The sequence below is a fragment of the Desmodus rotundus genome, chromosome 1, assembly GCF_022682495.2.
Source record: "Desmodus rotundus isolate HL8 chromosome 1, HLdesRot8A.1, whole genome shotgun sequence".
Classification (NCBI taxonomy): Eukaryota; Metazoa; Chordata; class Mammalia; order Chiroptera; family Phyllostomidae; genus Desmodus; species Desmodus rotundus.
In genome coordinates, this window is record NC_071387.1 from 11,567,439 (window position 1) to 11,594,242 (window position 26,804).

The window sequence follows — 26,804 nt, forward strand, 5'->3', positions numbered from 1 at the left end:
CCTACCTCTCCTCCATAAATGAGGATAAGAGAAAAAGTGCCGCAGAGTTGAAGCAAGAGCAGATTGGATGAGGGACATTAGTGCCTGGACCTATTCGGAAGCTCAACCTGGAAGTGAACTTCGGCCAGGATCCGCTACAGTCGAGAGGGCCGTACTGCGCATGCCCCGCCTCCCCACGCTCTCCTCTGCCCTCCCACTTCCCCTTTGAGGCGGGGGCCGGAAGTGCAGCCGCGTCCGCCGGGCGCCGCTGGCGGAGGGACGCGCGGAGATGACGCAGGCCGCACCGGATGCCGCTCCCCTGTGAGGTTGCGGACCGTGAGCCGTGGCCGCTGGTCCAGGTCTGTTCTGTGTACTAGGCGGAGCCGGGCCGGGGAGGGGATTTTCAGGCCCCACGCCTCTGCTGACCCGCCGCGCCTCCGGCCGTTTGTCTCTTTTCTCCCTACAGGCGCCATGGCTGTGGAGCGGACCCGGCCGCTGCGAGGCTGTGACGGCCCGAGCGCGCCTAGTCGGTGTGAGCCCGGCGCGAGGTCCCGGGCCCCGGGGCGCTCGCTCAGGTCAGTGCCGCGTGGAACACGGCTCCGGGAGCCGGGGACCTGGGAGCGACGAGCGGGTTGAAGGGATCTGGCGTTGATGTTAGACGTGGGAAAACTGAGCCTCGGAGTTACTGCCTCAGTTTCCTTAGCTGCGAAATGAGTTAACGATGGTGGTCCAGGGCCGCCCAGAGTTTGAAAGGTGAAGTGTTGAGAGGTGGTGTATGAAGTGCGAGCTCTGTACTGATGTGAGGGACTGCGCCATAGTTGGGGGTATGCCATGGACACAGGTGTGTACGTGAGCTTGCAGCCCGACATAAATAACAGTATTAATGCTAAGCGGTAATGGTTACTGGCATTTCTGGTGCGCTTACCACTGCGGCAGGTACGGCGCTAAACGCCTTCCATCCATTACCCTGTACACAGAAAGCCTTGTAGGCAGTGCTGCGCGTGGTCACTACTCGCATTTTGCAAGTGAGGAAACGGGGCTCTTGAGATGGGTGAAGTGATTTGCCCAGGGTCACCCCGCAACAGGTGCAGTTGCCGAGCCCTGATTTTATTGTACTGGTGCTCTTTCAAAGCTTTCAAAAACTCATCTTGCTCTAGAGATGGCTTCTAAATAGGCGGTATAGTCGCATGGCTTTAAATTCAAAAAGGGGCCCCGACCCCTGTACCCCAGCTCTTCAGTTTTCTCTGGAGGCAGCCAGCGTTGCCAGCGTCTTGGGTGGGGGAACCATGGCCTGTGTCCGCGAAGGCCCCCGTGCCCTGGAAGTGCTGGGTGAGAAAGGGGAGATGAAGCCTCCGCCCCCAGAGCGAATGTCTGCTTTCGCTCTCGACCAGCCCGGGTCCTGGCGGAGCGCGGGAACGCGCGTTCACGCCGTCTCCTCCGAGACGGAGCGGCGGCGCTCTGATAACGCCTCGAGGCGGAGGCTGGCTTTGGGGCTGCGAGGATGGGGGCCGGGCGAGGTGCTCGGCCCGCTGTTCCTGCGGCACCGGTCGCCGCACTGCTGGGGCCAGACCTTTCCTCGTGTACTGGTTACGGTGGTGCAAATAGATGCCGTGCGGCCTGCGAGCAGAGTTAAGCCCACACGAACAGGAGAGCTGCCTGAGGGAGCACAGGGGTTAATGGCAGAACCAGAGACCCGACCCAGGTCTCTCCCGTCTCCCAGTGTGGGAGTCTTTGGATCACACCAATCACAGTGTGAGTGTTGATACTGAGGGCGGGAGGGCACGTTTAACGTTTAGTCTGAAGGGCAGGGGGAAAAGGGCAAGACGGGGACCGTGTGGTTAGAGTGGAGAGAAAAAGGCACCTACTGGGAAAGGGCAGCCTCAGGCCGTAACTGCCCTTAGTTGTAAAGTGAAACTCCCAGTAAGTCTGAGCCGTTGGGTTTTCCTTTCCTGTATCTTAGGCCCTGTCAGGAGAAACTTTGTGATGAGATCCTAGAGTTCAGAGGGATGTTAGTGGTCATGCCCCGTTCTGCCTCAGGGCCACTCAGAGCTTTCCTGCCAGGTATTTATCATCATAAAACTAACCCAAAGTGTCATTTGAATTATTCTACATGGGGCTCCGTGCCAAGCATGTCCCTCTGATTCTCCCAGTTCTCAAGGTGAATGATAGCGTCCCTTTTATAGATGACAAAACTGACGTTTAGAGTTGGTTGAACATGATCACATAGGAAGCGGCTGGATCGGTAAAAGATTTGACTGACTTCAGAGCATTTTCATTTACCTCACTCTTCCTTCATACCCAGGTGTCCTTGACTTCCTAGAAGCTCACCACTCTGGAGGCAGCTCTTCCATTATTAAAGCTCTGATGATTTAAAAGCTCCTCCTGGTGTTGAATTGAAGTTCTGTTTCCTGAAGTTGTCCCCTTGGGGCCTTGTGCTGCCAGTACATAATATTCCTGGAGGCTCTCTGGAAGAGTTCAGTTTAGACTTACGGCCTTACAAAAGTTTCCTCCAGACTTAGCTGATTTTTTAGAAAAGTAAAAACTGGTGTTTTTATCATGCATTTTGCTGGGTAATTGGCCTGTTTTATTGAAATAAAGATGCCTTTTCCATGACAGCTGGAGATGAACTGGAAAAACAGCCACCCATAAGGGGTTCAGTAGCTTAGAGGGCAATCTCTAATGTAAAAAGTGGAAAAAAGAATTCTTAGGAGTTAGGGGAATATATAAATCTCAGAAATGACTGGGCTTTTTTTTAACAGTGCTCATCCTCTATGGTGTCATGGCACATAGCATGCTGTAGGATGTCTCTTAGTTACTCGTGAATGGTGGGAATCTGATAATGTTATCATGGGTGTTACAAATTTGTCTGGTGGCCATTTACATAACAATTCAGCTTACATAAATGCAAGCATTTTTATGATAGATGTGTGGCATGTTTTGTGTATGTGTGTAGAGTAGAGGTGTAGGTGTTAGAGGAAACCCTTCCCCCCCCCCTTTTTTTTTACTGTAAATCATGATTCCTAGGCAGGTATTTTGGTGTGTATTTTTAATTGGCCAGTATTAATAATTAGCTGTTGTAACATTGAATGAATGTTCACTGAAAATGGGTCTTTTTGTCTTTCTGTAAATGATTTTTTTAAGCATAAAATTTTTAGAAATGTTACAGGTAGAATGTTAGGATTGAGAACTAAGAGGCTTGTTATCTTGTGTTGATAAAACTTTTGGTGAACTGATTGTTTTTTGACAGCCAAGTAAATCCCTAAATTAATAAATCCTACCTAGCCCAAACCCTGATGCTTCAAGAGTATTATTTTAACGTCTGTTCACTGTTCTAAAAAACAAAACTAGATGAAGTGATTGGAAAGGTTTGGTTGCTTTACTGCTTTTTTGCCCAGTGACATTCTTGCCAAAATTGATATTGGGGAAATTAATGAAAGTGGTTTTTACTCAGATTACAAAGTTGGAAGATGAGATCTGGCTTTGTGAATAGACCTGATCTAGGGGACATACATAGAAAGGAATTTATTTTCCTCTTCCAAACTAATTTGGACATAACATTTCAAAAATTAATATGACAGTTTGGTGAGAAACCGATCAGATTAGGAGGAAAGTTTTTTTCTTTTTTTAATCATGGAAATGTTTAAACATAAAAATAAAGAGAATAATAAACCTTCCCCCAGCACTAACATTTATTAACATATGGCCAATATTGGGAAAGATGGTTTTTACTGATTTGCTTTGTTTTTGTTCTCTTTCTATTAGTTTAGTCTCCATTGTTAAGAGTGATTTGACACCTTGACGCACTGTGTAATGCTGGATCCTTGTAAATTTTTTTGTTCCAGGTAGCCCTGGAGCAATTTGTCATTCTCCTAAGGGGGAAGGTGGCATAATCAGATAGGCACAGTGCCCCCAGACCTTGTCACCAGGTTGTGATGCTCCTGCTTGTAGCTGACTTCAGAGAGAGACAGCTTGGTGTGGTTGGAAAATTACTGATCTTGAGAGCAATGGCCTCAAGTCTGTTCTGCTGTTTTAGCTCTCATGACTATAGGCAAATCACTTACTTTCTCTGACCTGTAACTTCCTTATTGGCAAAGTGGAGATGACGATACCTGGTTTTCAGTGTTTTTTAGCCTCAGAAATACTAATTTGACTTGTTCAGGCCTCTAGGACCCACATTGCTCTGGGGCACATGGTTAAAGGTTGTCACCAGCTCACATTAGGCTTCTAAAAGCAGACTATGTGAGGCCAAATAAGGCCTTTGGTAATTCATGTTCTAACAGGCAGTGCCACAAAGGAAGTGGAAGAACCAGAATACCTGAGCCACATAACTTATTAAATCTGCTTATTCCCGCCCCCCCCAAACCTTTACGCCTGAATGTCTATTGTAAAAGCCAGTGATCAGTTCTGTGATTTTGGTAACAGGCCAGGTTGTGCTTAGCATGATAACTAATATCTCAGGTTTCTGCTTTAGACTTGCATTCTGATTGTCACATCATGGTGCTTGTTTTGTGATTTTAATGCCTAAATAGGGTATGATTAGGAAATCGTGTTATGATGGTTTTGATGAAGGAGTGGTATATTCTATCGAATACACTGTTTCATAATGAATGAATGCTTTGTAAATCTCTGAAAATGCATGTAGCATGTGCTGGACTTCAAAAGGAGCAAGTCACACAGCAACATAAGTTTCATTGACTTATGTTTCTGAGATCATGATTTGTTAAAGAATGTATTTCAAATGTATTTTCTTTTGTGTGCATGGGTAAATATCAGATACAATGTATTAACTGTATAGTTGTAATGTAGCAACTAAGTATAAAGTTGTAATGCCAAATTTTTTACACTAATTTTTGATACTTCATTTATTAGCAGTCTTGCTTGAACGGTCTTTTTGAGCAGAACTAATACAATATTTTGATGTGCCACAGGTAAATTTTTCCATAACCTTATGGAGAGAAAGGACTTTGAGACATGGCTTGATAACATTTCTGTTACATTTCTTTCTCTGACGGACTTGCAGAAAAATGAAACTCTGGATCACCTGATTAGTCTGAGTGGGGCAGTCCAGCTCAGGCATCTCTCCAATAACCTGGAGACTCTCCTCAAGCGGGACTTCCTCAAACTCCTGCCCTTGGAGCTCAGTTTTTATTTGTTAAAATGGCTTGATCCTCAGACTTTACTCACATGCTGCCTCGTCTCTAAACAGTGGAATAAGGTGATAAGTGCCTGTACAGAGGTGTGGCAGACTGCGTGTAAAAATTTGGGCTGGCAAATAGATGATTCTGTTCAGGACGCTTTGCACTGGAAAAAGGTTTATTTGAAGGCTATTTTGAGAATGAAGCAACTGGAGGACCATGAAGCCTTTGAAACCTCATCATTAATTGGACACAGTGCCAGAGTGTATGCACTTTACTACAAAGATGGACTTCTCTGTACAGGTAAGAGACCCTGGAATTGTTCTTTTTTTAAAAAAAATTAATTATTTATTTATTTTTAGAGTAGGGGAAGGGAAGGAGAAAGAGAGGGAGAGAAACATCAATGTGTGGTTGCTTCTTGAGTTCTCCTTACTGCGGACCTGGCCCGACACCCAGGCATGTGCCCTGACTGGGAATTAAACCAGCACAGTTCTCAGGCTGGCACTCAATCCACTGAGCCACACCAGCCAGGGCTTTTTTTTTTTTTTTCTTCCTATCAGCAGTGATTTTGGGGGACACCAGTGGAAAAAATTGTGTGTAGTCCAAGCAAGTATTTAGATCATCTTGAAAGAATTATATAACCCCTCTATTTGTTCCCTTCCTTGTCTTTACTGTATAGGAAGGGAGGTATTTCTTTCTTGCTCTAAATTCCTGTGGTGCTAAGACGAATTAGAAGTTAAGAGTTTGGGCGTGGGAATGAAGACAGTTAGATATTTTAATTTTTTATTTACTGATTTTTAGGGAGAGTGAAATAGAAACATTGATTTTGTTGTTCCATTTATTTATGCATTCATTGGTGGCTGCTTGTATGTACCCTGACCAGGGGTCACACCCACAACCTTGGCTTATCAGGACAATGCTTTTTAACCAACTGAGCCAAGGCCCACAGTTGATATTTTAACACTAGGCAATTAATCATTAAAATTTAGAATTATGTATCTATTCCAATTATAATGGATATGTGTTTCTGCATATTATTAACAGTGCCCACAGTTTAGGTAATGCTTTTTGACAGGCATTGTAAATAATTCTTAGGCAGTGTTTCAAATGCCTCTCAGCAGCTCTTATCAGTGATCCCAATGCCTATTAACTTCCATTGTATATAATATATAGGGATACTCTCTGTTCTTTCTTCATCCAGGATAATTTCTAATAAACATTTGAGTATTACCTAAACTGCGTAGCTGTCATTCTTTTTTTTTTTAGCTGCCATTCTTAATAGTACATACTTCCCTTTGTGTAAATATATCATCATTATTTAGCCATTTCAATATTAGTACATACTCTACTTTTATGAATATTTTTATAAAATCATTTATGAATATAAAATATTCATAAGAAGTACATATTCCACTTTTATTAGGTCTTTTCCACTTTTATGAATATTTTTGTTTGCACTGGTTTTTTTCCCCTTGAATTATTTATTTGGGGCAGAAGCCTCAAAGTATGATCACCAGATCCAGAAATATGGATGCTTTTATAGCTCCTCTTAGTGTCCTTTCCAGATAGGTTGAATTAATGCCATGCCTACAGCAAAGTGTTAAATAATCTGCTCCTCCCTCACAGTTCTACCAGCCTTTAATAGTTTTCATAGTTAAGAGATACGTTATTTCTCATGATTGATTTAAAATTTTATTTTTTATTCATTGAACATGTACATTTTCTTTCTTGTGTTATATTCTCTGAAATACTAGACACTTTGTTTTATAAAATAAACATTAAATTTAAGGCGTCTGGTTTGGTTTGTCATACTGAAGTTACTCTATTCGTACTTTATTTTTATAACATTGTCTGTTCTTCCATACTTTGATGTGATTTCCGAGTTGTGGTGATGACTTTTCCACGTCCTTTGATCAATGTCATGATCAATGGCGGGTATTTAAAATTTTTTTCAGAAGATTAAGATGCAGTATTAACTTTGAGCTTGGCACGCATTTGCACTTAGGTAAATACTGGTAGCTGACTCATTTCAGAAACACCTGTAACTTTTAAAAAAAATTTCTCACCAAACTTTACTTTTGCAATACAAAAACTTCAATTACTTGGAGCAGGAATAAATGGGACGCATTCACTGACTTCTTTACCCAAAATGTTAATATTTACAATAACGAACCCAACCCTGCATTTTAAGATTATTCTCTAGGTGGGTCTCTATGTTCTGTTACTTTTATTCTGATTAAATTAATCAGGTTTGTATATTGAGAGTCACGCTTTGTCTCTTGAAAATGATCCAAAGCATTAGTTTACTTCTTCTAACATAGCATCCCTGGGACTGTTACTAGTGACGGAAGTATTTGTTTTGGAATTATATAGGCATACCTCATTTTATTGACCTGTACTTTATTGTGCTTGACAGATACTGCCTTTTTTTTTTTTTATACAAATTGAAGGTAAGACCTTCTGCCAGCAAAAGATATGACTCGCTGAAGGCTCAGATGATGGTTAGCATTTTTTTTAGCAATAAAGTATTTTTTAATTAAGGTATGTACATTGTTGTTTTTAAGGCACAATGCTATTGCACACTTAATAGACTATAATATAGTGTAAACATAACTTCTGTATGCACCGGGAAACCCACAAATTTGTGTGACTCACTTCAGTGCAGTGATCTGGAACCAAACCCGCAATGCTCTGAGGTGTGCCTGTACAAGTGTTGGTGCCATCTTGTTTCTTAAGAGCTTGTGTCTTTTCTCTGTGGTTGAGTTGGGACATTCAGAATTTAGAAATAAGCTTATAGTGGCTCTTGGATTAGCCCCTTGAACAGCAGTAAAATAGTATTGCCAAAAAGATTGATGGCTAATGCTAAAATTAACATGATATAGATTGAATGAGGTGATTATCCTGCTCATTTCTGAAGTGATAAGAAAGGAACCTGTTGTGTCTTGTGCTGGTCAGTAGATACTTATAAAATGCCTTCTGTGTGAAAGACAGTGTGAAGGCCTACATTGATCAGCTGGAGCAGAGAACATGCACACTGGGGTCAGGAAGGTAGCTCCGTTAAGTCAAGTCTCCATGTGAACTATGGGTAGTCAGAGGGCACCTGCCCTTCTAGAGCATGTAGCTGCTGCTCCACTGCAGTGAATTACTGCCCTGTGGGATTCAGGCCCAGAGTTGTCAGCTCTGACTTCTAAGACAAAAGTACTGATTTTTAAGTATTATTTATATTTGAAAAATATTGTGGTTGGGTCATATTCAACCTGCAAGCTGCTGTATTGCAACATCTGGTTTATAGTCAAATAAGAAAAGCAAGAGCTATAAAAGAGATATAATCAAATGATATAGTTAAAATGTGTAAGAAAAAATTTCATGTAATTGTTCAGAAGGAGTAGGTTCTTCCATTTGAAAAAATTGAGCTGTGTGTTTATTTTGAGTCTTGAAGAATGGGTAGACTTTAGATGGGATTCAAAGCAGAGGCTTTCCAATAGGAAGATCAGCATTAACAAAGGTGTGACAGGGCTGAGCATGGAGCATGTAGGAAGAAAAGAAAATTCATTTCAGCTGGACCCTTAGGATATAAGTAGGGACTCTATAGGAGACTCTTAGAATATAATGAAGAAATAGGCTTGGACTGTGTTGTGAAAGCCTTGCATGCTGGGAACATGAGTTTGGACAGTTTTCTCTCAATAAGAAAAAACTCTGAAAGATTTCTGAGCAGAAAAAGGGCCAGGAGCAGAGCTGTCTACTTCAAGTAGGTCAGTGTTTCTTACTTCTGTCAGATCCAGGTCCTCTTTTTATAACATGTTTTACAATATTTTATCTTGAAGTAAAATTCATAGAAATTTATAAGTACACATATTTTAAAAATCAATACAATACCTAAGCTCTGTGTCAGAGGATAAATAAGACTCTCAGTTAAAATAATACACATTAAACGTGTAGTGCTCAAGCACAGCTATGCTAGAAAACAGAAATGTGATCGGATGTCTGCACCTGTATGTACCAACCGTGGACGTGATAGCTATAAATGCAGAACGTTGTCTTTGTGTCACAGATACCATCAGTGGTGTGATTTCTCAAATGGTGGAAAAGTCTTGGTAAACTTCCCAGCAAAGCAAAGTATATTTTTCTTCAATATGCCTGGTAGTTACACTTTTGGAAAATTCATAATCAATTACAAATATGCTTTGTAAAACAGGTTTTGATCTCAGATAACTAAGAATAAACTTTTCATTTAGTGGCTAAACCTTTAAGAATGTCATGCAGACTATAAGATAATTGTTTTTGTGCGCTGTCCCAGGCATTGCAGTGTGTCTGGCATTCCTGGCCTCTGCCCAGTAGATGCCAGTAATACCCTTCCTCCCCTAAATCCTTATGACAATTGAAGCCACCCTTAAGAATTTCTAAAATGTTCTCTCAGGAGATGACACTACTTTTCTGTTGAGACCCTGACAGAGAGAGAAGTAGAGGTTCCAAATCGAAGTATTAGTCTGTTGCAGTTTCTTTTATTATTTTATTTATTTTTAATCCTCATCCGAGGATATGTTTTTTGATTTTAGAGAGAGAGAAAAGAGAGGGAGGGAGAGAAACATTGATTGGTTGCCTCCCATATGCACCCCAACCAGGGAATTCAATATGTAACTTAGGTATGTGCCCTGAGCAGAGTCAAACCTGCACCCTTTTTGGTGTATGGGATGACGCTCCAATCATCTGAGCCACCCGGCCAGGGCATAGCCTGTTGCAGTTTAGACGAGGGTAAATGGGCCTAGATTTAGGATAGTAAAGGTAGATTTTTAAAAGGAGCAGTTGAATGGAAGAGTAGCCACTGAAATAGAATTGACAGGATTTGGCAACAAATTGGGTATGTGACCAGGAAAAGGGAGATTTCAAAAACAGCTGAGGTTTCTAGCTTTGTGTATACCTGGGAAGATAGCTGTACTAGTAACAAGAATGGAAAATGGAGGAATAAATTTGAGAAGGTAGTTGGAGTTCAATTTGGGATGAACTGATTCAGTTGGATGTGTAAATGGAGATTCCCACAAGTATCTGGAAACGCAGGATCAGAGCTTTGGAAAGTGCTCAGACAGAGCGAGAGAGAAAAGATTTAGGAGTTAGTCATCACAGCTTTGACTGCAATAGTGACATTTTAAAAGGAGACGTAGGGAAGAAAAACAGAGTCTAGGGTGGATCCTTGAATAGTGTACTTAGAGGAAGGGGAAAGGTAAAGAAACAACTGTGGTGAAGCGAGTTTATGAAAATTGTCTGTCTTAATGAGGGCACAAGTAAATGTTTATTCAGTTGGTCTGCTAAGTCAAATGCCTCAGAGAAAGGCAGGTGAGAGCTGAGATCCGATTCTACAAGTTAAATATTTAAACTTGGCTTTAACAGTAGTTTACTCCATTTGTGTTCAGCTCATTTTTCTGCTTACCTTTGTTATATAACCATCCCTGTAACTTTTTTTTATATCAAAGTATTGTTTTCATCCTATTTTCTGATTTGAGAACACCTTTCTTCCCCCTCTCTATCTAATGAGAAATAGTCTGCTTTTACTTAGTCCCCTTTTATTTCTAGGGTGCATCTTTGATGACCTCTTTGAAACCATGTTGGGCTAGTAAATGTAGCAAGTGGGAATCCATAGGGCAGATTGATGTGAAGCCAAAAAGGAGCAGAGAATAATGGCTCCTAAAAGTTTAGCAATTAAGAGTAGAATTATACCACTAGAACTCAATCTGATTGTTTTTTAATGTTTCTTTAGGGTATAAAAATCAATGGCCCAGTTTCTTCCTATATCAACTAGATTAAACTCTCCCTTTTTAAAATCAAGTTGTGTTAAATATATGTAACATAAAATTTTTCAGTTTAACCATTTTTAAATGTATAGTTCAGTGCCATTAAGTACATTCACATTCACATCCATCTCCAGATCTTTTTACATCTTCCCAGACTGAAACCGTGCTCATTAAACACCGACCCCCTATTCCCTCCTCCCCTCAGGACCAGGCAAGCACCGTTCTGCTTACTGTCGCTGAATTTGACTACTCAGGTACCTTGTATGGGTAGAATCATACAGTATCTGTCTTTTTATGACTGAGTTATTGCATTAAGTATAGTATCTTCATGATTCCTCCATGTTGTAGTGTGTGTCAGAATTTCATACCTTTTTAAGGTTGAATAATATTCCCTTGTGTGTGTGTGTGTGTATCTCACATATTGTTTATCCACTCTCCTAGTATTTAGCTTTCCTGCCTCCATTTTGCCCACTTCAAACCATTTTTTATGATGCAGACATAGTGATCTTTCAGAAATGCTAATAAGGTCATAGGTAGAGATCCTCCTGACCGGGTTCTCTAGCTGGACCCTGCCACCACCGTTCTCTGTCATACTGAACCGCTTTTAGAACGAGTGCCTGTATTTTAGACAGTGCATTTTGACAGGCATTGTAAATAATTCTTAGGCAGTGTTCAGAATGCTTCCCAGCAGTTCTTTATGCATTGACCCCAATGTCTATTCACATACATGTATGTAATATATAGAGATACTTTATAGGTACTTTAATAGGTATTTGCCAGAGGTTGGCAAACCACCAGCTGCAGGGCCAGTTCCAGCAGAGTAGAGTAATTCCTAAAGAGACTGTATGCCTCCAAAAGCCTGAAATATTTACTTTCTGGTCTTTTACTGAAAAGGTTCTGCTGACCTTTGGCATATACTATTCCTTTGGGGAAAGAGAGGTTAACGTACTCATACTTTAGATTTCAGCTAGTTTTTCTTAAATCTTGAAATCCCTTCTTCAAACAATCCTGTGCCAAAGCCCGCTTAAAAACAAATACAATACAGTTGAGGAGCCAATCATGTCATCCCCCAAGGTGAGTTTGTGGACCACCAAGATGTTGAGGAGCACAGTGGTAAACTCCATGGAGCTTCATCGGAGGCATTTGCTCCTTTTGTCCCTTCTTTGTACTTGCCATGGGCTTTTGTACTGCCCACTGTGTACTGTACTGAATTATTATTGCTTGTTTAGCCCTTTTGTCTTCCCACGTAGACTAAAGCACCATGAGGACAGGAGACAGGCCTACCTGATATAGAAGTTCTGTAAATACAGGTTGAATGAATGAATGAATGTGGCCCTATTTGAACGCTGGCAGTAAATCAGAACCGAGGTCAGATCCTAAAATGATTTCCCGCCTTAGCTCACTAGGAATACAGTCACAAAACACCCAAGATTAAAGATTATCGAGATCTGCACTGTCCAATAATATAATAGCCACTAGCCACTTAATGGCTTTTGGGCACTTGAGATGTGGCTAGTCCAAATTGAGATGTGAAATGTGAAATACTCATTATTGGATTTCAAAGACTTAATATATAAAATATTTTATTTTCTATATTGATTACATGTTGAAATGGTAATTTGATATTATCATTTATATGATAATATAAACTATATTACTATATTACATTTAAACTATATTACATTTTACTTTTTCAAGTAAATAATAGAAAATTTTAAATTACTAATGTGGTTTATATTTCTGTTGAACAGCACTGTTCTAGAACATTGGTTCTCAAAATGTTGCTCATGCATTAGAATCACTTGGCAAGCTTTTAAAATTATTGGACCCCACCTCAGATATTCTGATTTAGAATTTCTGAAGGTAGGGCCTTACATGTATGCTTTGATAAAGCTCCTCATATAATTCTGATGTTTTATATACCCATTGAGAACCACCAAGGAAGACATACCCCTTATTTTATAGAGAGGAAACAGAATCCCTACATAGTAAAGTGACAACAAATATAGTCTCCATTCCCGTATGTTCTCTTAAGGGTTTGCCCAGGTTAAAATTTGTGCTCTACCTCTTTCACAGTGATAGTGATTTTTCCATTGTCTGAAACAGTGGCTCTTGACCAACCCTTGAAGGTAGAATTGTGGCTGGTGTTATCTGGTCATTTCAGTTGTTGGAAACTGTTCATTTGGTGCTTTCCAGATTATTGTGTCCTTGTCCTAGTGATGGTATTTGCGTCCTCAAAATGTTCTTTGATTCTTATTATTTTCTATTCTAAAGGTAAATAGTTAGATATGAACTAATCATAAGCATTTTTATTGTAATTAAAGCAAAGTCCTGAATTGTCACCATGATCAAAAGGTATAATAATATTTTCATCAGAGGCAGAAGCGAAACCTACTTTTTTCTACAGAATCTTAAGAGGCTTTATAAGCTCATTGTTGAGTTGTTGCGAATGTCTGGGAATGATTTACCTGTGGTTATCTTAGAGGTTCCTTTACACATTTCAAGATGGCTCAAGAAATTAGCAGTTAACCTTTTCAGAAGTTAACCCATGATCTGAAGCTCCTCTTTGACTTGTCTTGAATAGAACATGTTCCAACAGCAGCTTTACTTACTGTTCAACACTCTTTATTTGTTCAGGCTTGTTGAGTAATGGACAAGCATGCAAGTGTACACATGCCGTCATGGGTAGTACCCATCATTTCACGCTCAAATCAGACTCATGATGCTGAAAGATTTATGACATTTTACAAGTGGAAGCACCAAGGGATGCTTTAGTCTAACATTCCTCTGTAACCTAGAAAGTTAAGGGAAAAGGGCTAAACCGAAAAGTTTGCATTCAGTGCCCATGCTGTTGACAACATTTTGGTGACTCCGTGCATCGTGTTACCCTCTCTGTGCTTTGGTTTTCTCTGCTGTAAAGGGGAGTGCTAGAGGAGGTGACCACTGAGTTCTTCTTTAAGAATACTGTGCTTTGGAGATTGATTTTCCTTCTTCAGTGTTTTCTTACTAACCTCTCTGTTTTTCTCTTGAAGGGTCAGATGACTTGTCTGCAAAACTGTGGGATGTGAGCACAGGGCAGTGCGTTTATGGCATCCAGACGCATACTTGTGCAGCAGTGAAGTTTGATGAGCAGAAGCTTGTGACAGGCTCCTTTGACAACACTGTGGCCTGCTGGGAATGGAGTTCCGGAGCCAGGACCCAGCACTTTCGAGGGCACACAGGGGCGGGTGGGTTGTCCTATTCCAAGGCTTTCCGTGGTTACTTGAACCTCATTCCTTAAACTCAGGAGCCAAGAATGTGATCTCATTTTTTACTCGTTTTTTAATGTAACTTGTCTTTCCTCCCTTTCTTTCTCAGTCCTGACAGTTAATCCCTTTATTCAGATTGTTCTTATCTGGTATCTTTTTCCTAATTTTGCTTTTTCCTTGGCCCATTTAAACTCTTCTCTCTATACCCTTCTGTTGGGAGGGGGCAGTTCTCCTTCTCTCCTATTTCATTTATATCCTGTTTAACAATCAGTCCCCTTTGCTTTGATCAGATTTCTTACCTCCAAATTGAGTAAGTCCTACAACTAAAAATTCAGTCTACTTTATTTGTAGAAATAGGGCTAAAATCCTGTGGAGTGATAGTGATTCCCAGTTTGTGTGATCTGCACATATTACATTGAATTGGAGCTTGGTTGACAATTAATAACAAGCCACTGCCTGGAGAGAAGATGAAAGAAACAGATACCTGAATGTCTTCTAATAATTTTACAGCAGCCTTAGTTTGCAAAAGCTGGTCATTTGATGATAGCCTGGAGACCTGAGCTCCCTCAGGGCCTCGTACTTCAGAGTTTTGTGAAGAAACCATGGTGTGCTATTGCCCAGACTTGTGACCAGCAACTCTCTTCTTTCTTTTTCCCACGTGCACACTGCATTCACCCCTGGAAGTCACAGAACGTGCTCTTAAGCATCACATTTTATGAGTGGCCTGTGTCAACTTCCAAAACAGGTTGAGTTCCCCTGCTATAGGTTTCCTGATAATATGTATATTTGTCATAACACTCATCATACAAGGAACTATGGTAATCTTGATTTCTCTACCACGTGGTAAGATCCAGAAAGACCATACCTGTCTTTCTTTTCCCCTCACCCAAAGGCATGCTTATTGAGTTTAGAGAGGGGGGAAGGGAGGGAGGGAAACATGGATTGGTTGCCTCTTGCATGTGCCCCAGCAACACAGACATGTGCCCTGACCGGAATTCGAATCCACGACCTTTTGGTTTATGGGATGACCCCCAAGCAACAAAACCACACTGGCCAGGGCCCTGCCTGTCTTTGCCCTTAGGTTCCAAGTTCTTGCACTGTACCTGGTACTCTTTGAAGTAAACCTAGCTGTTTTATTGCTAAAAGCAAATATTTTTTCCCATTTCGTTTGTCATCCTATACATTTTTTCTCAGTCTGCTATCTGCTACCACTTACTTATTGTAGAAATTAATATTTGAAGATACATGATTTATCATGAAACTTTATGTTAAACTGAGTGTATTATTTCAGTGTCAAAATATACAGTGACTACCAGGTGATTTTATAATGGATGAACTTCAAGAGCCCTGCTCTAAAAAATTTCCTCCTTGCTGTTCCTTGGACATTGCTGTGGCTTTTCCTAATTCTATGCCTTTGCTATTCCCTCTACCTGCAATATTCTCTGTCTTTTCTTGATAAACTCTACTCGTCCTTCAGGGCCCATCTCCAATATCGCCTCTTCCCTGAAGTCCTCCCTGATACCCCTGGGCAGAGTTAGTCATTCTCCTTGGTGTTTCCCTAGCAAGAGGTAAACATTTTGTTTTCTTTTCTGGACTTCTTCCTCCAGTGCTTACTTAGACTGAGTTCCTTAAAGAAAAGACCAATGTCTTCATCTTTGGGTCCCCAGTGTTTCTTCAGAATTTGGCAGACATTGAAAAACAAATATTTGAGTACTTACTGTATATTCAGGCATTGTTTTAGGTATTGGAGGTAGAGCTGTGAAGAAATGCAGACAGTTTTGAGGGAATGACTTATTCTGGTCTTTGAGATCCTTGGTTGTGTTTTGTTTGTTTTCTCATTACACTGGCTTTTCTTGAGTGTGACTATTGTTTTGTAGCATATTCTTGATATTTTGACTCACTCAGTGAACAGTGCAAATATGACTAAGGCCACCTATGTTCATTCTATTTTCCCTGCATAAGCTAGGTAAGTTTTGTATAGTATCAGGCAGATAATCCTGAGAAGAAATGCCATTATCTCCTACAAGAATTTTGAAATGGATATATTTTTTATCATCAAATTGTCAGTTGAGTAGTACCATTCTTATCGTAGCTCTAATTTTATTAGAAATTATAAAATCGAGCAGCTAAGGAGAATAAACACTGTTGAATTCTATAAATAAGACTCAGATAGCATGTTTTAACTTTGTATCTGTTATATATATTAGTGTTTAGTGTCGACTACAATGATGAACTGGATATCTTGGTGAGTGGTTCTGCAGACTTCACTGTGAAAGTATGGGCTTTATCTGCTGGGACATGCCTGAACACACTCACCGGGCACACGGAGTGGGTTACCAAGGTAGGAAGACAGTCTTCTTAATGTCGGTCTTTGTGGGGGTGGACTGGAGGATGGTACATGCTGCCTTGTAAATGGTGGTGAGCCGTAAGATGGAATAGATGCAACCACAAAGCATGATGGTGCACAACAGTGACCAGCATGTAAAAGACACGCTATAAATATGAATGACGTACAGACATGGAAGGATGCCCACAATGTAGTAGATGGGTAGATGGGTACAGGGAACAAATAAAAGAGGTCACGTACAAAAAAAAAATACTATATAGACTATGATACCAGTTTCTAAATGTGTTTATGCACTAGAATGTTGAAGGTGATTATTTCTTGTGGAATTTGGATGTTTTTTCCCCTTTAGGATAGTATATTTTTAAAAAACAGTATTTTATTGATTACGCTATTACAGTTTTACTGAATTTTTGCCCTACGGCCCCCTCCACCTAGTACCTCCCACTCCCTCAGGGAATCCCACCCGCCATTGTTTGTGTCCATGGGTCATGCATATAAGTTCTTTGGCTACTCCATTTCCTATCTGTACTTGACATCTCGGTGGCTATTCTGTGAATACCTATTTGTACTTCTTAATCCCCTTTACCTCTTTTGGAAACCATCAAAACATTCTACATATCTATGATTCTGTCTCTGTTCTTGTTTGCTCAGTTTGTATTTTAGATTCAATTGGTGACATGTATTTTTTTGTCCTTTTATTGTTCATAGTTTTGATCTTAAATAAGCCCCTTCAACATTTCAGATAGTAATGGTTTGGTGGTATTGAACTCTTGTTAGTTTTTTCTTGTCTGGGAAGTTCTTCATCTGCCCTTCTATTCTAGATAATAGCTTTGCTTGATAGAATAATCTTGGCTGTAGATCCCTGCTTTTTATGACTTTGAATATGTCTGGCCAATCCCTTCTAGGCTGCAAAGTTTCTTTTGAGAAGTCAGCTGATAGTGTTATGGGAACTCTCCTGTAGGTAAATAACTTCTTTTCTACTGCTGCTTTTAAGATTCTCTCTTTATCTTTAATTTTTGGCATTTTAATTTTGGTGTGTCTTGGTGTGGTCCTCTTTGGGTCTATCTTGTTTGGGACTCTGTGCTTCCTGGACTTGCATGCCTGTTTCCTTCACCAAATTAGGGAAGTTTTCTTTCATTATTTTTTCAAATAGATTTTCAATTTCTTCTCTTTCTCTTTTCCTTCTGATACCCCTATGAAGCGAATGTTGAATTGCTTGAAGTTGTTCCACAGGCTGCTTACATTGTCCTCGTTTTGGGGGGTTCTCTTTTCTTGTTGTTCTGATTGGTTGTTTTTTACTTCCTTATGTTCCAAATCATTGATTTGATTCTCCGCTTTAACCACTCTACTGTTGTTTGCCTGTAAATTGTTCTTTGTTTCAGTTATTGTATCCTTTGATTCTGACTGGATGTTTTTTTATGCTGCTGAGGTCCTCACTAAGTTCCCTGAGCATCCTCATAACCAGTGTTTTGAACTTTGCATCTACGATTGCTTATCTCCATTTTGTTTAGTTTTTTTTCTGGAGTTTTGATCTGTTCTTTCAATTGGCCCATGTTTCTTTGTCTCCTCATTTTGGCAGCCTCCCTGTGTTTGTTTCTATGTACTAGGTAGAGCTGCTTTGACTCCATGTCTTGGTAGTGTGACCTAATCTGGTAGGTGTCCTGTAGGGTCCAGTGGCACAAGCCTCCCCCAGCACCCAAGCTGGGTACTTCAGGTAGGCCCTTCGTGTGGGCTGAGTACACCCTCCTCTTGTAGTTGATCCTTGGGTGCTATTGGCAGATCAGTGGGAGTGACATACCCAGGCCAGTCAGCTGCAAGGATTGGCTGTGACCACTTACCACCAACCTTTGTCCTCCATGGAGGATCAGCCTTCCAGGGTCAGGGAGGTGGTGCTCCAGTGTGGTCTGTAGCTGTCCACTGGGCGCGGGTCCTGAGGTTTCCCAGGTGGTACAGGCCAAGGTCAGCCCCTTCCTGTGTTTTGCCCAGGGCCACCTAGCCTGAGCTGTAAGCAATCTGAGATGGTTGCTACTTATGCTGGGTTTGGAGATTCCCAGGCAAAGCCAAGCAGTTAATCTAGGCTAGCTGGTGCTAGTGCCTGGCCTGGGGCTCACTGAGGCCAGCAGTTGCTTGTTTGATTGGATTTAGGAAATTGTGAGGCCTGAGCTAAGACCATCCATTCATATGGAAAAGCAGCTTGGCTGGGCCCATAAGTTGGGTGGGGAGGAATCTCTGGGATCTCCAGGACAGGCCAAACAGTGTTAGTGAGGTTGCTGGAGTCTCAGATAGGCACCAGTTTGCCAGCTCTGTGGGAGGAGGGTTTAGAAAAGGGACAATGGCCTCTGCTATCCTTGATGCTAGACATTTTAGTTTCTCCCTGTATACCACTGGTTCCTTTCAGCTGCCACCCCAGTGCTGCAGCTCAGAGGGAGTAAGTCTGAGTAGGTGATTCAGTGTGTGGGTTCTTTAAGAGGAACTGCTTGGGGATCCAGAAATTTCTTCTATTGACTCAATCCCCACTGGTTTTTGCAGCTAGAAGTTGTGGGGACTTACCTCCCTGGCACTGGAATTCTGCTCTGGGGAGCCTGGTGTGGGGCTGGGAGTCTTCACTCCTAAGATATCCCTCCTGAATTTTTACCCATCACATGTGCACCAGTCTGTTTTGCATCTGTACCCCTCCTACTAGTCTGGATGGATGTGGTTTCTTTAATTCCATAGTTGTCAGACTTCCATTCAACTTGATTTCTGCTGGTTCTGAGTGATGGTTGTTCCATATTTTAGTTGTAATTTTGATGATGTTGTGCGAAGAGGTGAGCCATGTCTGCCTACACCATCATCTTTACTAGATGTCTCTCCTCATTCCCTGTTTTATTATTTATTTATTTATTCATTTATTTTTAAAGATTGTATTTACTTTTAGAGAAGAGGGGAAGGGAGGGAGAAAGAGAGGGAGAGAACCATCAGTGTGCACTATACATCAATCAGTTGCCTGTTGCACGCCCCCACCTGGGGACCTGGCCCACAACCCAGGCATGTGCCGTGGCTGGTAATCAATCCCAGCAAACTTTGCTTCACAGGCCAGCGCTCAGTCCACTGAGCCACACCAGCCAGAACTCATCCCCTATTTTAAAAATGAGGAAACTCAGAAAGAGGCTAGATGGTCTTGTCCAAGGTTACAAAGTCAATGTATGGCAGATTCTGGTCTTAATAAGTCTAGTGCTTTTTCCTTTATAATGCACATGCCTATGAAAATATGATTTAATCTACTTCTATGACCGTGGGCTTGTTTCTTTACTGTTTCCTATTTTCTATAAAGTAACATTCTATAATTTTTAAAATCGGTCCTAATGTTTGCTTTCAGACTAAAGCCAAGATTAAATGCTGCCAACATTAGGTACTTTTAGACCCTGCCGATAACTTAGACATCCTGGTTGTAGTAAAACTCTTAGTGGAGGTTAACTTGGTCATGGAGTTACAGCTCAGCCAGCGTAGCGTATGATATCGTTTCAAGCTCTTTTTTCGTATTTAAGTGTTTTTTAAAAACCATATAGGAGTAGCATTAAAAGGATGTTTCTGTAACATGGATGTGTATATTTCTAGGTGGTTTTGCAGAAGTGCAAAGTCAAGTCTCTCTTGCACAGCCCTGGAGACTACATCCTCTTAAGTGCGGACAAGTATGAGATCAAGGTAAAGTTTTTTCTCTATTAGTTTCCCTCATCAAAGAAAAACTGGCAAATATAAGAACATTAAAATTAAAATAAAAATTTCAAGGCAGGTAGGAATGTTATTGTTTAAGCCATCTTAAACCCATTGGCAAGAGAAGCATTCATTATCTCTATGTTCTGGACAGTTTCTAACCCTGATTTTTACATGAAGAATAGAAAATCCACAGAAAATCATCTTCAGTGCATTCTGGGTTTTTTTGGTTTTTTTTTTTTTTTTGATCCTTACCCAAGGATATATTTATTGATTTTTAGAGAGAGAGGAAGGGGGGTCGGAAAAGAGAGAGAAACATTGATGTGAGACACAAACGTCATTGGTTTCCTCCTGTATGCACCCCGCCTGGGGATAAAACCCAAAACCTAGGTATGCGTCCTGACCAGGGGTCAAATTTGCAGCCTTTTGGCTTATGGGACAATGCTTTAACCAACTGAGCAACCTGGCCAGGGCCATTCTGTTTTCCGAAGACACGTATCTTTTACCCTCTTCAATTCTTAGGTCTGAACTATGAAAATATAAACATTTACTTGTATAAGAATTAAAAATATTAACAAAAAGTTAACAGAGCACTCTTTAAATACTTTTTTAGTGCAACTTTTACATTGTTGCATGTGGTAGGCATTATTATCTTCATCGTGGAAACTGATGTTCAGAGAGGTTAAGTATTTTATCCAAGGTAGCACAGCACATGCATGCAGAATCAGAGTTGGAACTCATGCCTCTCAACTCTAAACCCTGTGGTCTTTCCAGTTTACTTCAGTTGGTTTCTGAACTCGGCACATGAAAACCACATTAAGGACAAGATTTTCTAGGGTGATATGATCTGTCATGTTTCCCGATTTTCTTTTATCTGTAGATTTGGCCAATTGGGAGAGAAATCAACTGCAAGTGCTTAAAAACATTGTCTGTCTCTGAGGATAGAAGTATCTGCCTGCAGCCAAGACTTCATTTTGATGGCAAATACATTGTCTGTAGTTCAGCACTGGGCCTCTACCAATGGGACTTTGCCAGTTACGACATTCTCAGGTAGTGTTTCTTTGGACCTTTATTTTTAACAATTCATTGCAGCCCTCCCTCCCTCCCTCCCTCCCTCCCTCCCTCCCTTCCTTCCTTCCTTCCTTCCTTCCTTCCTTCCTTCCTTCCCTCCGTCTGTCCGTTGCAGTTTAATAGTGAAGAAGACAAGAGTAAATATTGGATAAACCAGTCACTAACTTGCTTTCAGGAAATCTTTACATCAGTTATAAATAGTATAGTACACTGAAAACTTCACATATAAAAGTGATTTAGAGGCATAATTAGAAAGGGTTATGTGCTAGAACCTAGACAGTCTAGTACCTAATCCCTTCCCTTACTCTGAGTCACTTCCTCCTTCAGAATTAAACATGCTTATCTGGAAAATGAGGGTTTTAGATGGAAAGATCTTTCACATCTCCTTTAGTTCTGATATTTTAATTTCTACTTCCTAGTTAGTTGAAATTCTTCATTGAAGGATTGAGTGGCCTTCTGCTGACTAATAGAAAGATGGGTATTTAGATAAAACTAGACTTGTAGGTTTACTTCTAGGGAAATAGATAAGAAAATGTCCACGGACAAATAATTTGTGATTCCCTACATACCATAGAGCCAGCCCTCTCGGAGATTGGCAGTATCTAGTAGCACACTGGAAGCTGATGGAAGCCAGGACCTATGGTGATTAAGAGAACTTACTTTGGTGACAAACTTTGGCTTAAGACCTAGTGCCATCTCTGATGAGCTTTGTGAAATTATGTTTCTTAATCTCTCTGTCTCAATTTCTCACCGATAAAGATTAAATGAAATACCTGTAATGAGGACCTAGCATAGGACCTGGCAGATACTTATTTTTAATAGCTCTGAGAAACCCTACATAAAGAAACCTGTTTGAATTTGTTTAACCTACTGGACCTAACATTCATAGTGCACAACCCTCCCCCTCTTCTCCCCCCTCCTTTTTTTTGAGGAACACTCATTTATTAATAGCTCACAGAAGTAGTGTTCCATAGTATGGCGGCTTGGGGAAGTACAGAAAATTGAATGTTCTCTTTGTTGTTTTTTATTCATGACTGTTTGAAGTCAGCTTGTATGGAATCTGATCATACTAGCCAACAGGACTTTGGTGGATTCTGTCCCTCTGCTCATAAAGGTACAACCCCATTTATGTCTTCCTGGAGTCACACCTATGTTTCTAACCAGTTAGGTTTCCAAACTATCTATGCTTTAAGGGAAAAAAGAGTAGAACAGATCCTGGGAAACATTAGTTCAAGCTTTTCATCTTATAAATGTGGAAACTGAAGCTGAGAGAGCATAGGGGCCTTGCCCAACATCCCATAGCACACTCTTGTCTAGGACCCGCTCACCTCCCCCCACCCATCCATCCATCTATCCATCTATCCATTTATCCATTTATCTAGTGATCCAAGTCTGAATCATCCAGCAAGCTTGTGCTTAAGATACCAGCAAGCCAGACAGAAGGAGCTTTTGAAAGAACGATATTTTTTGAAGAAAAAATCCATGTAGTCACCATGGGAAAATCAGTGTTTTACAGTTTAGTATTATTTATGTTTTGGATTAAAATTTGCAAGGGAAAGGTGCAAAGACAAGGTAAAAAAGAGATATCATAGTCTTTTTTTATGCTTAGAGTCTCTAAAGGTTTTAATTTGATTCATTCTCTTGTATGCTTCTTACTCAGAATAATCAGTATATAGAGAGTCCAGAGTCCTGGCTGAAAATTCTGTTAGGTTTTGGTGTTTGGATCCACTAGTTTTAAGCAATAAATCTACAAGATTGTTTACTGCTAGGAAATGGCTAGGTTCAGATTTTTCTTTGAAAGGGAGCTATCTTATCTATTGCTCCCCACCCCCCAAACACAAAGAAATCAACTTCTTTTGAAATCTTTGTATAAATCCTATGGCCTCAGTTGCTAAGACCAGGCAGGGGCTACTTACTCTTTGAAAAGAAGCATAGTACAAGTGGCAGATCACAGCATATTGCTTAAGCCTTGTAAGACGCAGTTATTTGCTCTAGGTTATGTGAGTACAGCAGGCAGGGTCATTCAGGTTCAAGGGCCTAGACTGCACCACAGGGATGTCCTTTTACAGCTCTAAAGTCATCAGCAGGGGCTGCTGTGAGCCTGCCAAGACCTGAATTCTGTTCTGCAGCATATTCGAGCCGAGCCGCAGTGTTGGGAGTCAGCTCACCTTTACCAGGCTAAAGTCCTAACCCCTGGCCACCTGTTTTCTAAGTGTCTGGTTATTTCCTTCTTTGCATCGATGATGTGGGACTTAACTAGACTTACTTTCTGTTTCTCCCAGTTTCTTTTGGATCTCTTTTGTAGCAATTTTTTTTTATTTGCCTGTGTTAATTGCACCATTGCTGTAGTCATTAGCAGATATGTATCAAGTACCTACCTATGTGTTAGGCATTGTGATGTACCTTGGGAACCAGCAGAGATACTTACCAAACTAGTGGAAATTACTAGCCAGCAGAAGGGAAGACTGACATTAAATAGCTAATTGCACACAGATGTTTTAATGGTTGGGATAAGAGCAACATAGTATTGGGTACTTTGAGATCCCAGCTAGATTGAGGAGTAAGGGAAAGCTTCTTTGAGGAAGAGGTGTGGGCTGAATATTTGCATTAACTCAGTGCCAGGGACACACAATGAGCATTGTAGAGTGAAAGAGCAGTCTCCAGAGACTGGAGGTGTCTGGTGCATTTGAGGAACTAAAAGAAGGCCAATGTGGTGAGTTCAGTAGAGAGCCATAGAAGGGTTTAAAAATTTAAACGAGATGGATTAGATTTTAGTGTGAGGCTAACTGATTGAAAGGGGCCAAGAGTAGATGTGGGGAGACCAATTGAAAACTCAGCAGTAATGCAGGTGAAAGATGATGTCTTAGATCAGAGTTGTAACAATTCAGATGGTAGTAAATAAATTAGGGAAAACTTAGGGGTAAAATCAGTAGATCTGGGTGATAGAATTTGTGGTTTGAGTAAAGAGGAGCGTCAGATGGTTGCACTGTTTCCTAGCTTGAGCAACCAGGTGAATGAGCAACCAAGGAAACAAAGAAGAGAGAAGACAGGTTTGGCTAATAAGTTCAGTTTTGGACAGGTTGAGTGTGAGAAACACATCTTCACTACGAAATCCCCTTCCTTTCTAGTATCAAACTGAAATCTGCTTCTGTGCAACTCTCTCCACCTTGGACCTAGTTCTGTCTGCCAGAGCTTGTAATGTCTGGCCTCTCATACGTCCTTCACTACCACATGGTGATGACCACGTCTGCCTTCCCTGTCCCTGCCAATTCTCTTTCTCCCCCTCTCAGCTGATCTCCTCCAGCTGTTTCTTACTTTTCGTGGTTACCGGGCCCTGCCATCCTGGTTGACTTTTCATATGTAACTCTAGTTGGTAGTGTCCTTGTTAAAACATAGGCTAACCTGGCCTTTCATGGGGCCCAAACTTACTGTCGCAGAGCAGAATTTATAGGTCCCTCACCTTGTAGCTCTTTTCCTATGGCCTCGAAAGAGAACATCACCTTTTATTGTCCATCTTTTACTTTACTAATTGCAGACAACAGAGACCTAAGTTTTGTTTTGTTTTTTCATTTGTACTGCCATTTATCTAGATCTCTCCCATTTTGTACCTATGTTGTTGATGTTTTGGGAACTGTGAACCTGAGAAGGTTAAGCTTGTTCTTCCAACTCCCCCAGTTTTCTCTGACAAATTCTTGTGAATCTGTTATTAATGAATGTTTCTGAATCATTTGGGAGACTTAATATTTTCAGTCTCTACTGTTTTAGAGGGGAACCTGTACGTGTTTGCTACCTGCTGAGAGCAGCACTTAAGTCACTTGGTTCTCATTCTTTGTTCAGGAGGTTCCCCTAGGTCAGTGTTCTAGGATTTGATGAATAAATCTTTTCACCTAGTAGGAAGAGTTGAGTCTTACATTCTAGTTCTATCTGGTAATCGACTAGTTGTGAATCTTTAGCCAAATTATTTACCCTTGCTAGGCTTCAGTCTTTACATCTTGTAAAAGAGAATGTTAAATGAGATAGTCTGTAAGGACCTTTCCAGCTTTGATGGGCATTTTGTGCTTTTATAACTGTTCATCAAATATTGCCTTTCTCCTCACATGCTTGGTTGTCATATTATTATGAACTTTCCTCCCCCACCCCTGTTTTAAAGTAGGCTGAACTTTTTGTCTCCATTTTCCTTTTTATCAAAAACTTTTAACTCTCTAAATTTGCTTGTATTTTGTATTGCTTTTAAATGTCTCCAGAGAAGATTACAGTAGCATAAACAAAAGCAAAGTTGCCTTCTGATTCATGTTATTACTCTCATTCTTGTAGGGTCATCAAGACTCCTGAGATACCGAACTTGGCCTTGCTTGGCTTTGGAGATGTCTTTGCCCTGCTGTTTGACAACCGCTACCTATATATCATGGACTTGCGGACAGAGAGCCTGATTAGCCGCTGGCCCCTGCCAGAGTACAGGAAATCAAAGAGAGGCTCAAGCTTTCTGGCAGGCGAAGCTTCCTGGCTGAATGGACTGGATGGGCACAATGACACGGGCTTGGTCTTTGCCACCAGCATGCCTGACCACAGTATTCACCTGGTGTTGTGGAAGGAGCACGGCTGACGCCACGAGCCACCACTGCTGGCTGACTCTGGGTGCCTGGGCTGCGGGTTTTGAGTGCAACCTCTGTGGCAGCCGACTGCATGAACCAAAGTTCTCACCTAATGGTATCATCACGCAGTGCACAATCATTTATCTCTGTTTGCCAGGGGGCCAGGGCTCTGGGTGGGGGAGGGCTCGTTTTATTGACATACAGCGCAGCATGCTAAGGGGGTACACCATTGACTTCATTTGTACGTAGTTATGTTGGTCAGTATATGAGGATGCATTTTGGGTTCATCTTTCTTGAATATTGGTTTTAAGTAAAGAAATTCAAATGATTTATTAATCTGCTAATCGGTTGCCTATAAAAACACGTTCATTCTATTATTAAAGCTTTTTACCATCGCCTTTTTTTCTTTTGAAGTTGAAGCAAAGGTGCTATGATGTTTTACAGCAACTTTTCTCACATGGGGCTTAGCTTTTATAACAAGCAGTGTTACAAAGACCACCAAGTCCTGTGACATTCAAAAACTCTCCACCAAACACCAGTTCTAAAGAATGTCTGTCTTCCAGTACAAATCTAGTTCTATAAATTGTTTGTAATGTATTCTAATTCCTAGTTCTTGGCAGAGTCAAGGTCAGCCATGTCTTGAGATGTGAGGGAGTTCTATAGTTCTTGTTTCCATCTGGGGCCTTTGCTGGTCTTTGGTCTCCCACAGCATAGGTGACTGCACAGAGGTGACCTGGTACAGTGGAAAGAGCACTGAGGTGGAAGATTGGACGTGCTGTGTTACCTAGGAACCCTGCGACCTCAGGTGTGTCATGCCCCTGGCCCTGGTTTCTCTGTCTGCACAGGTAGTTGTTAAGCTAAATGATTTTTAAGATTCTTTCTGGTCCTGCATCTGCTGAGATGTGCAAAAGTTGATATCTTTGTTCTGATTACTGATTCATTGTTTCTTTGGG

At 41.0% G+C, this 26,804-nt stretch overlaps 1 protein-coding gene across 2 annotated transcripts; it reads left to right on the top strand.

The window, feature by feature from the left end:
- Positions 1-218: 218 nt before the first annotated feature.
- On the top strand, positions 219-26,248 carry FBXW2 (F-box and WD repeat domain containing 2). 2 transcript variants are annotated; one of them, XM_053921212.1, is made up of 8 exons: positions 219-338; positions 446-554; positions 4,908-5,417; positions 13,933-14,127; positions 16,356-16,489; positions 20,093-20,179; positions 21,069-21,238; positions 25,574-26,248. In XM_053921212.1, exons 1-8 carry the CDS (start codon positions 288-290, stop codon positions 25,860-25,862), a joined length of 1,545 nt encoding a protein of 514 aa, XP_053777187.1. In that variant the 5' UTR covers positions 219-287; the 3' UTR covers positions 25,863-26,248. The 2 variants fall into 2 exon arrangements, with proteins under 2 accessions (XP_053777187.1, XP_071077223.1); XM_071221122.1 differs by lacking the exon at positions 219-338 and having other exon boundaries at positions 420-554; positions 5,000-5,417.
- The last annotated feature ends 556 nt before the right edge of the window (positions 26,249-26,804 follow it).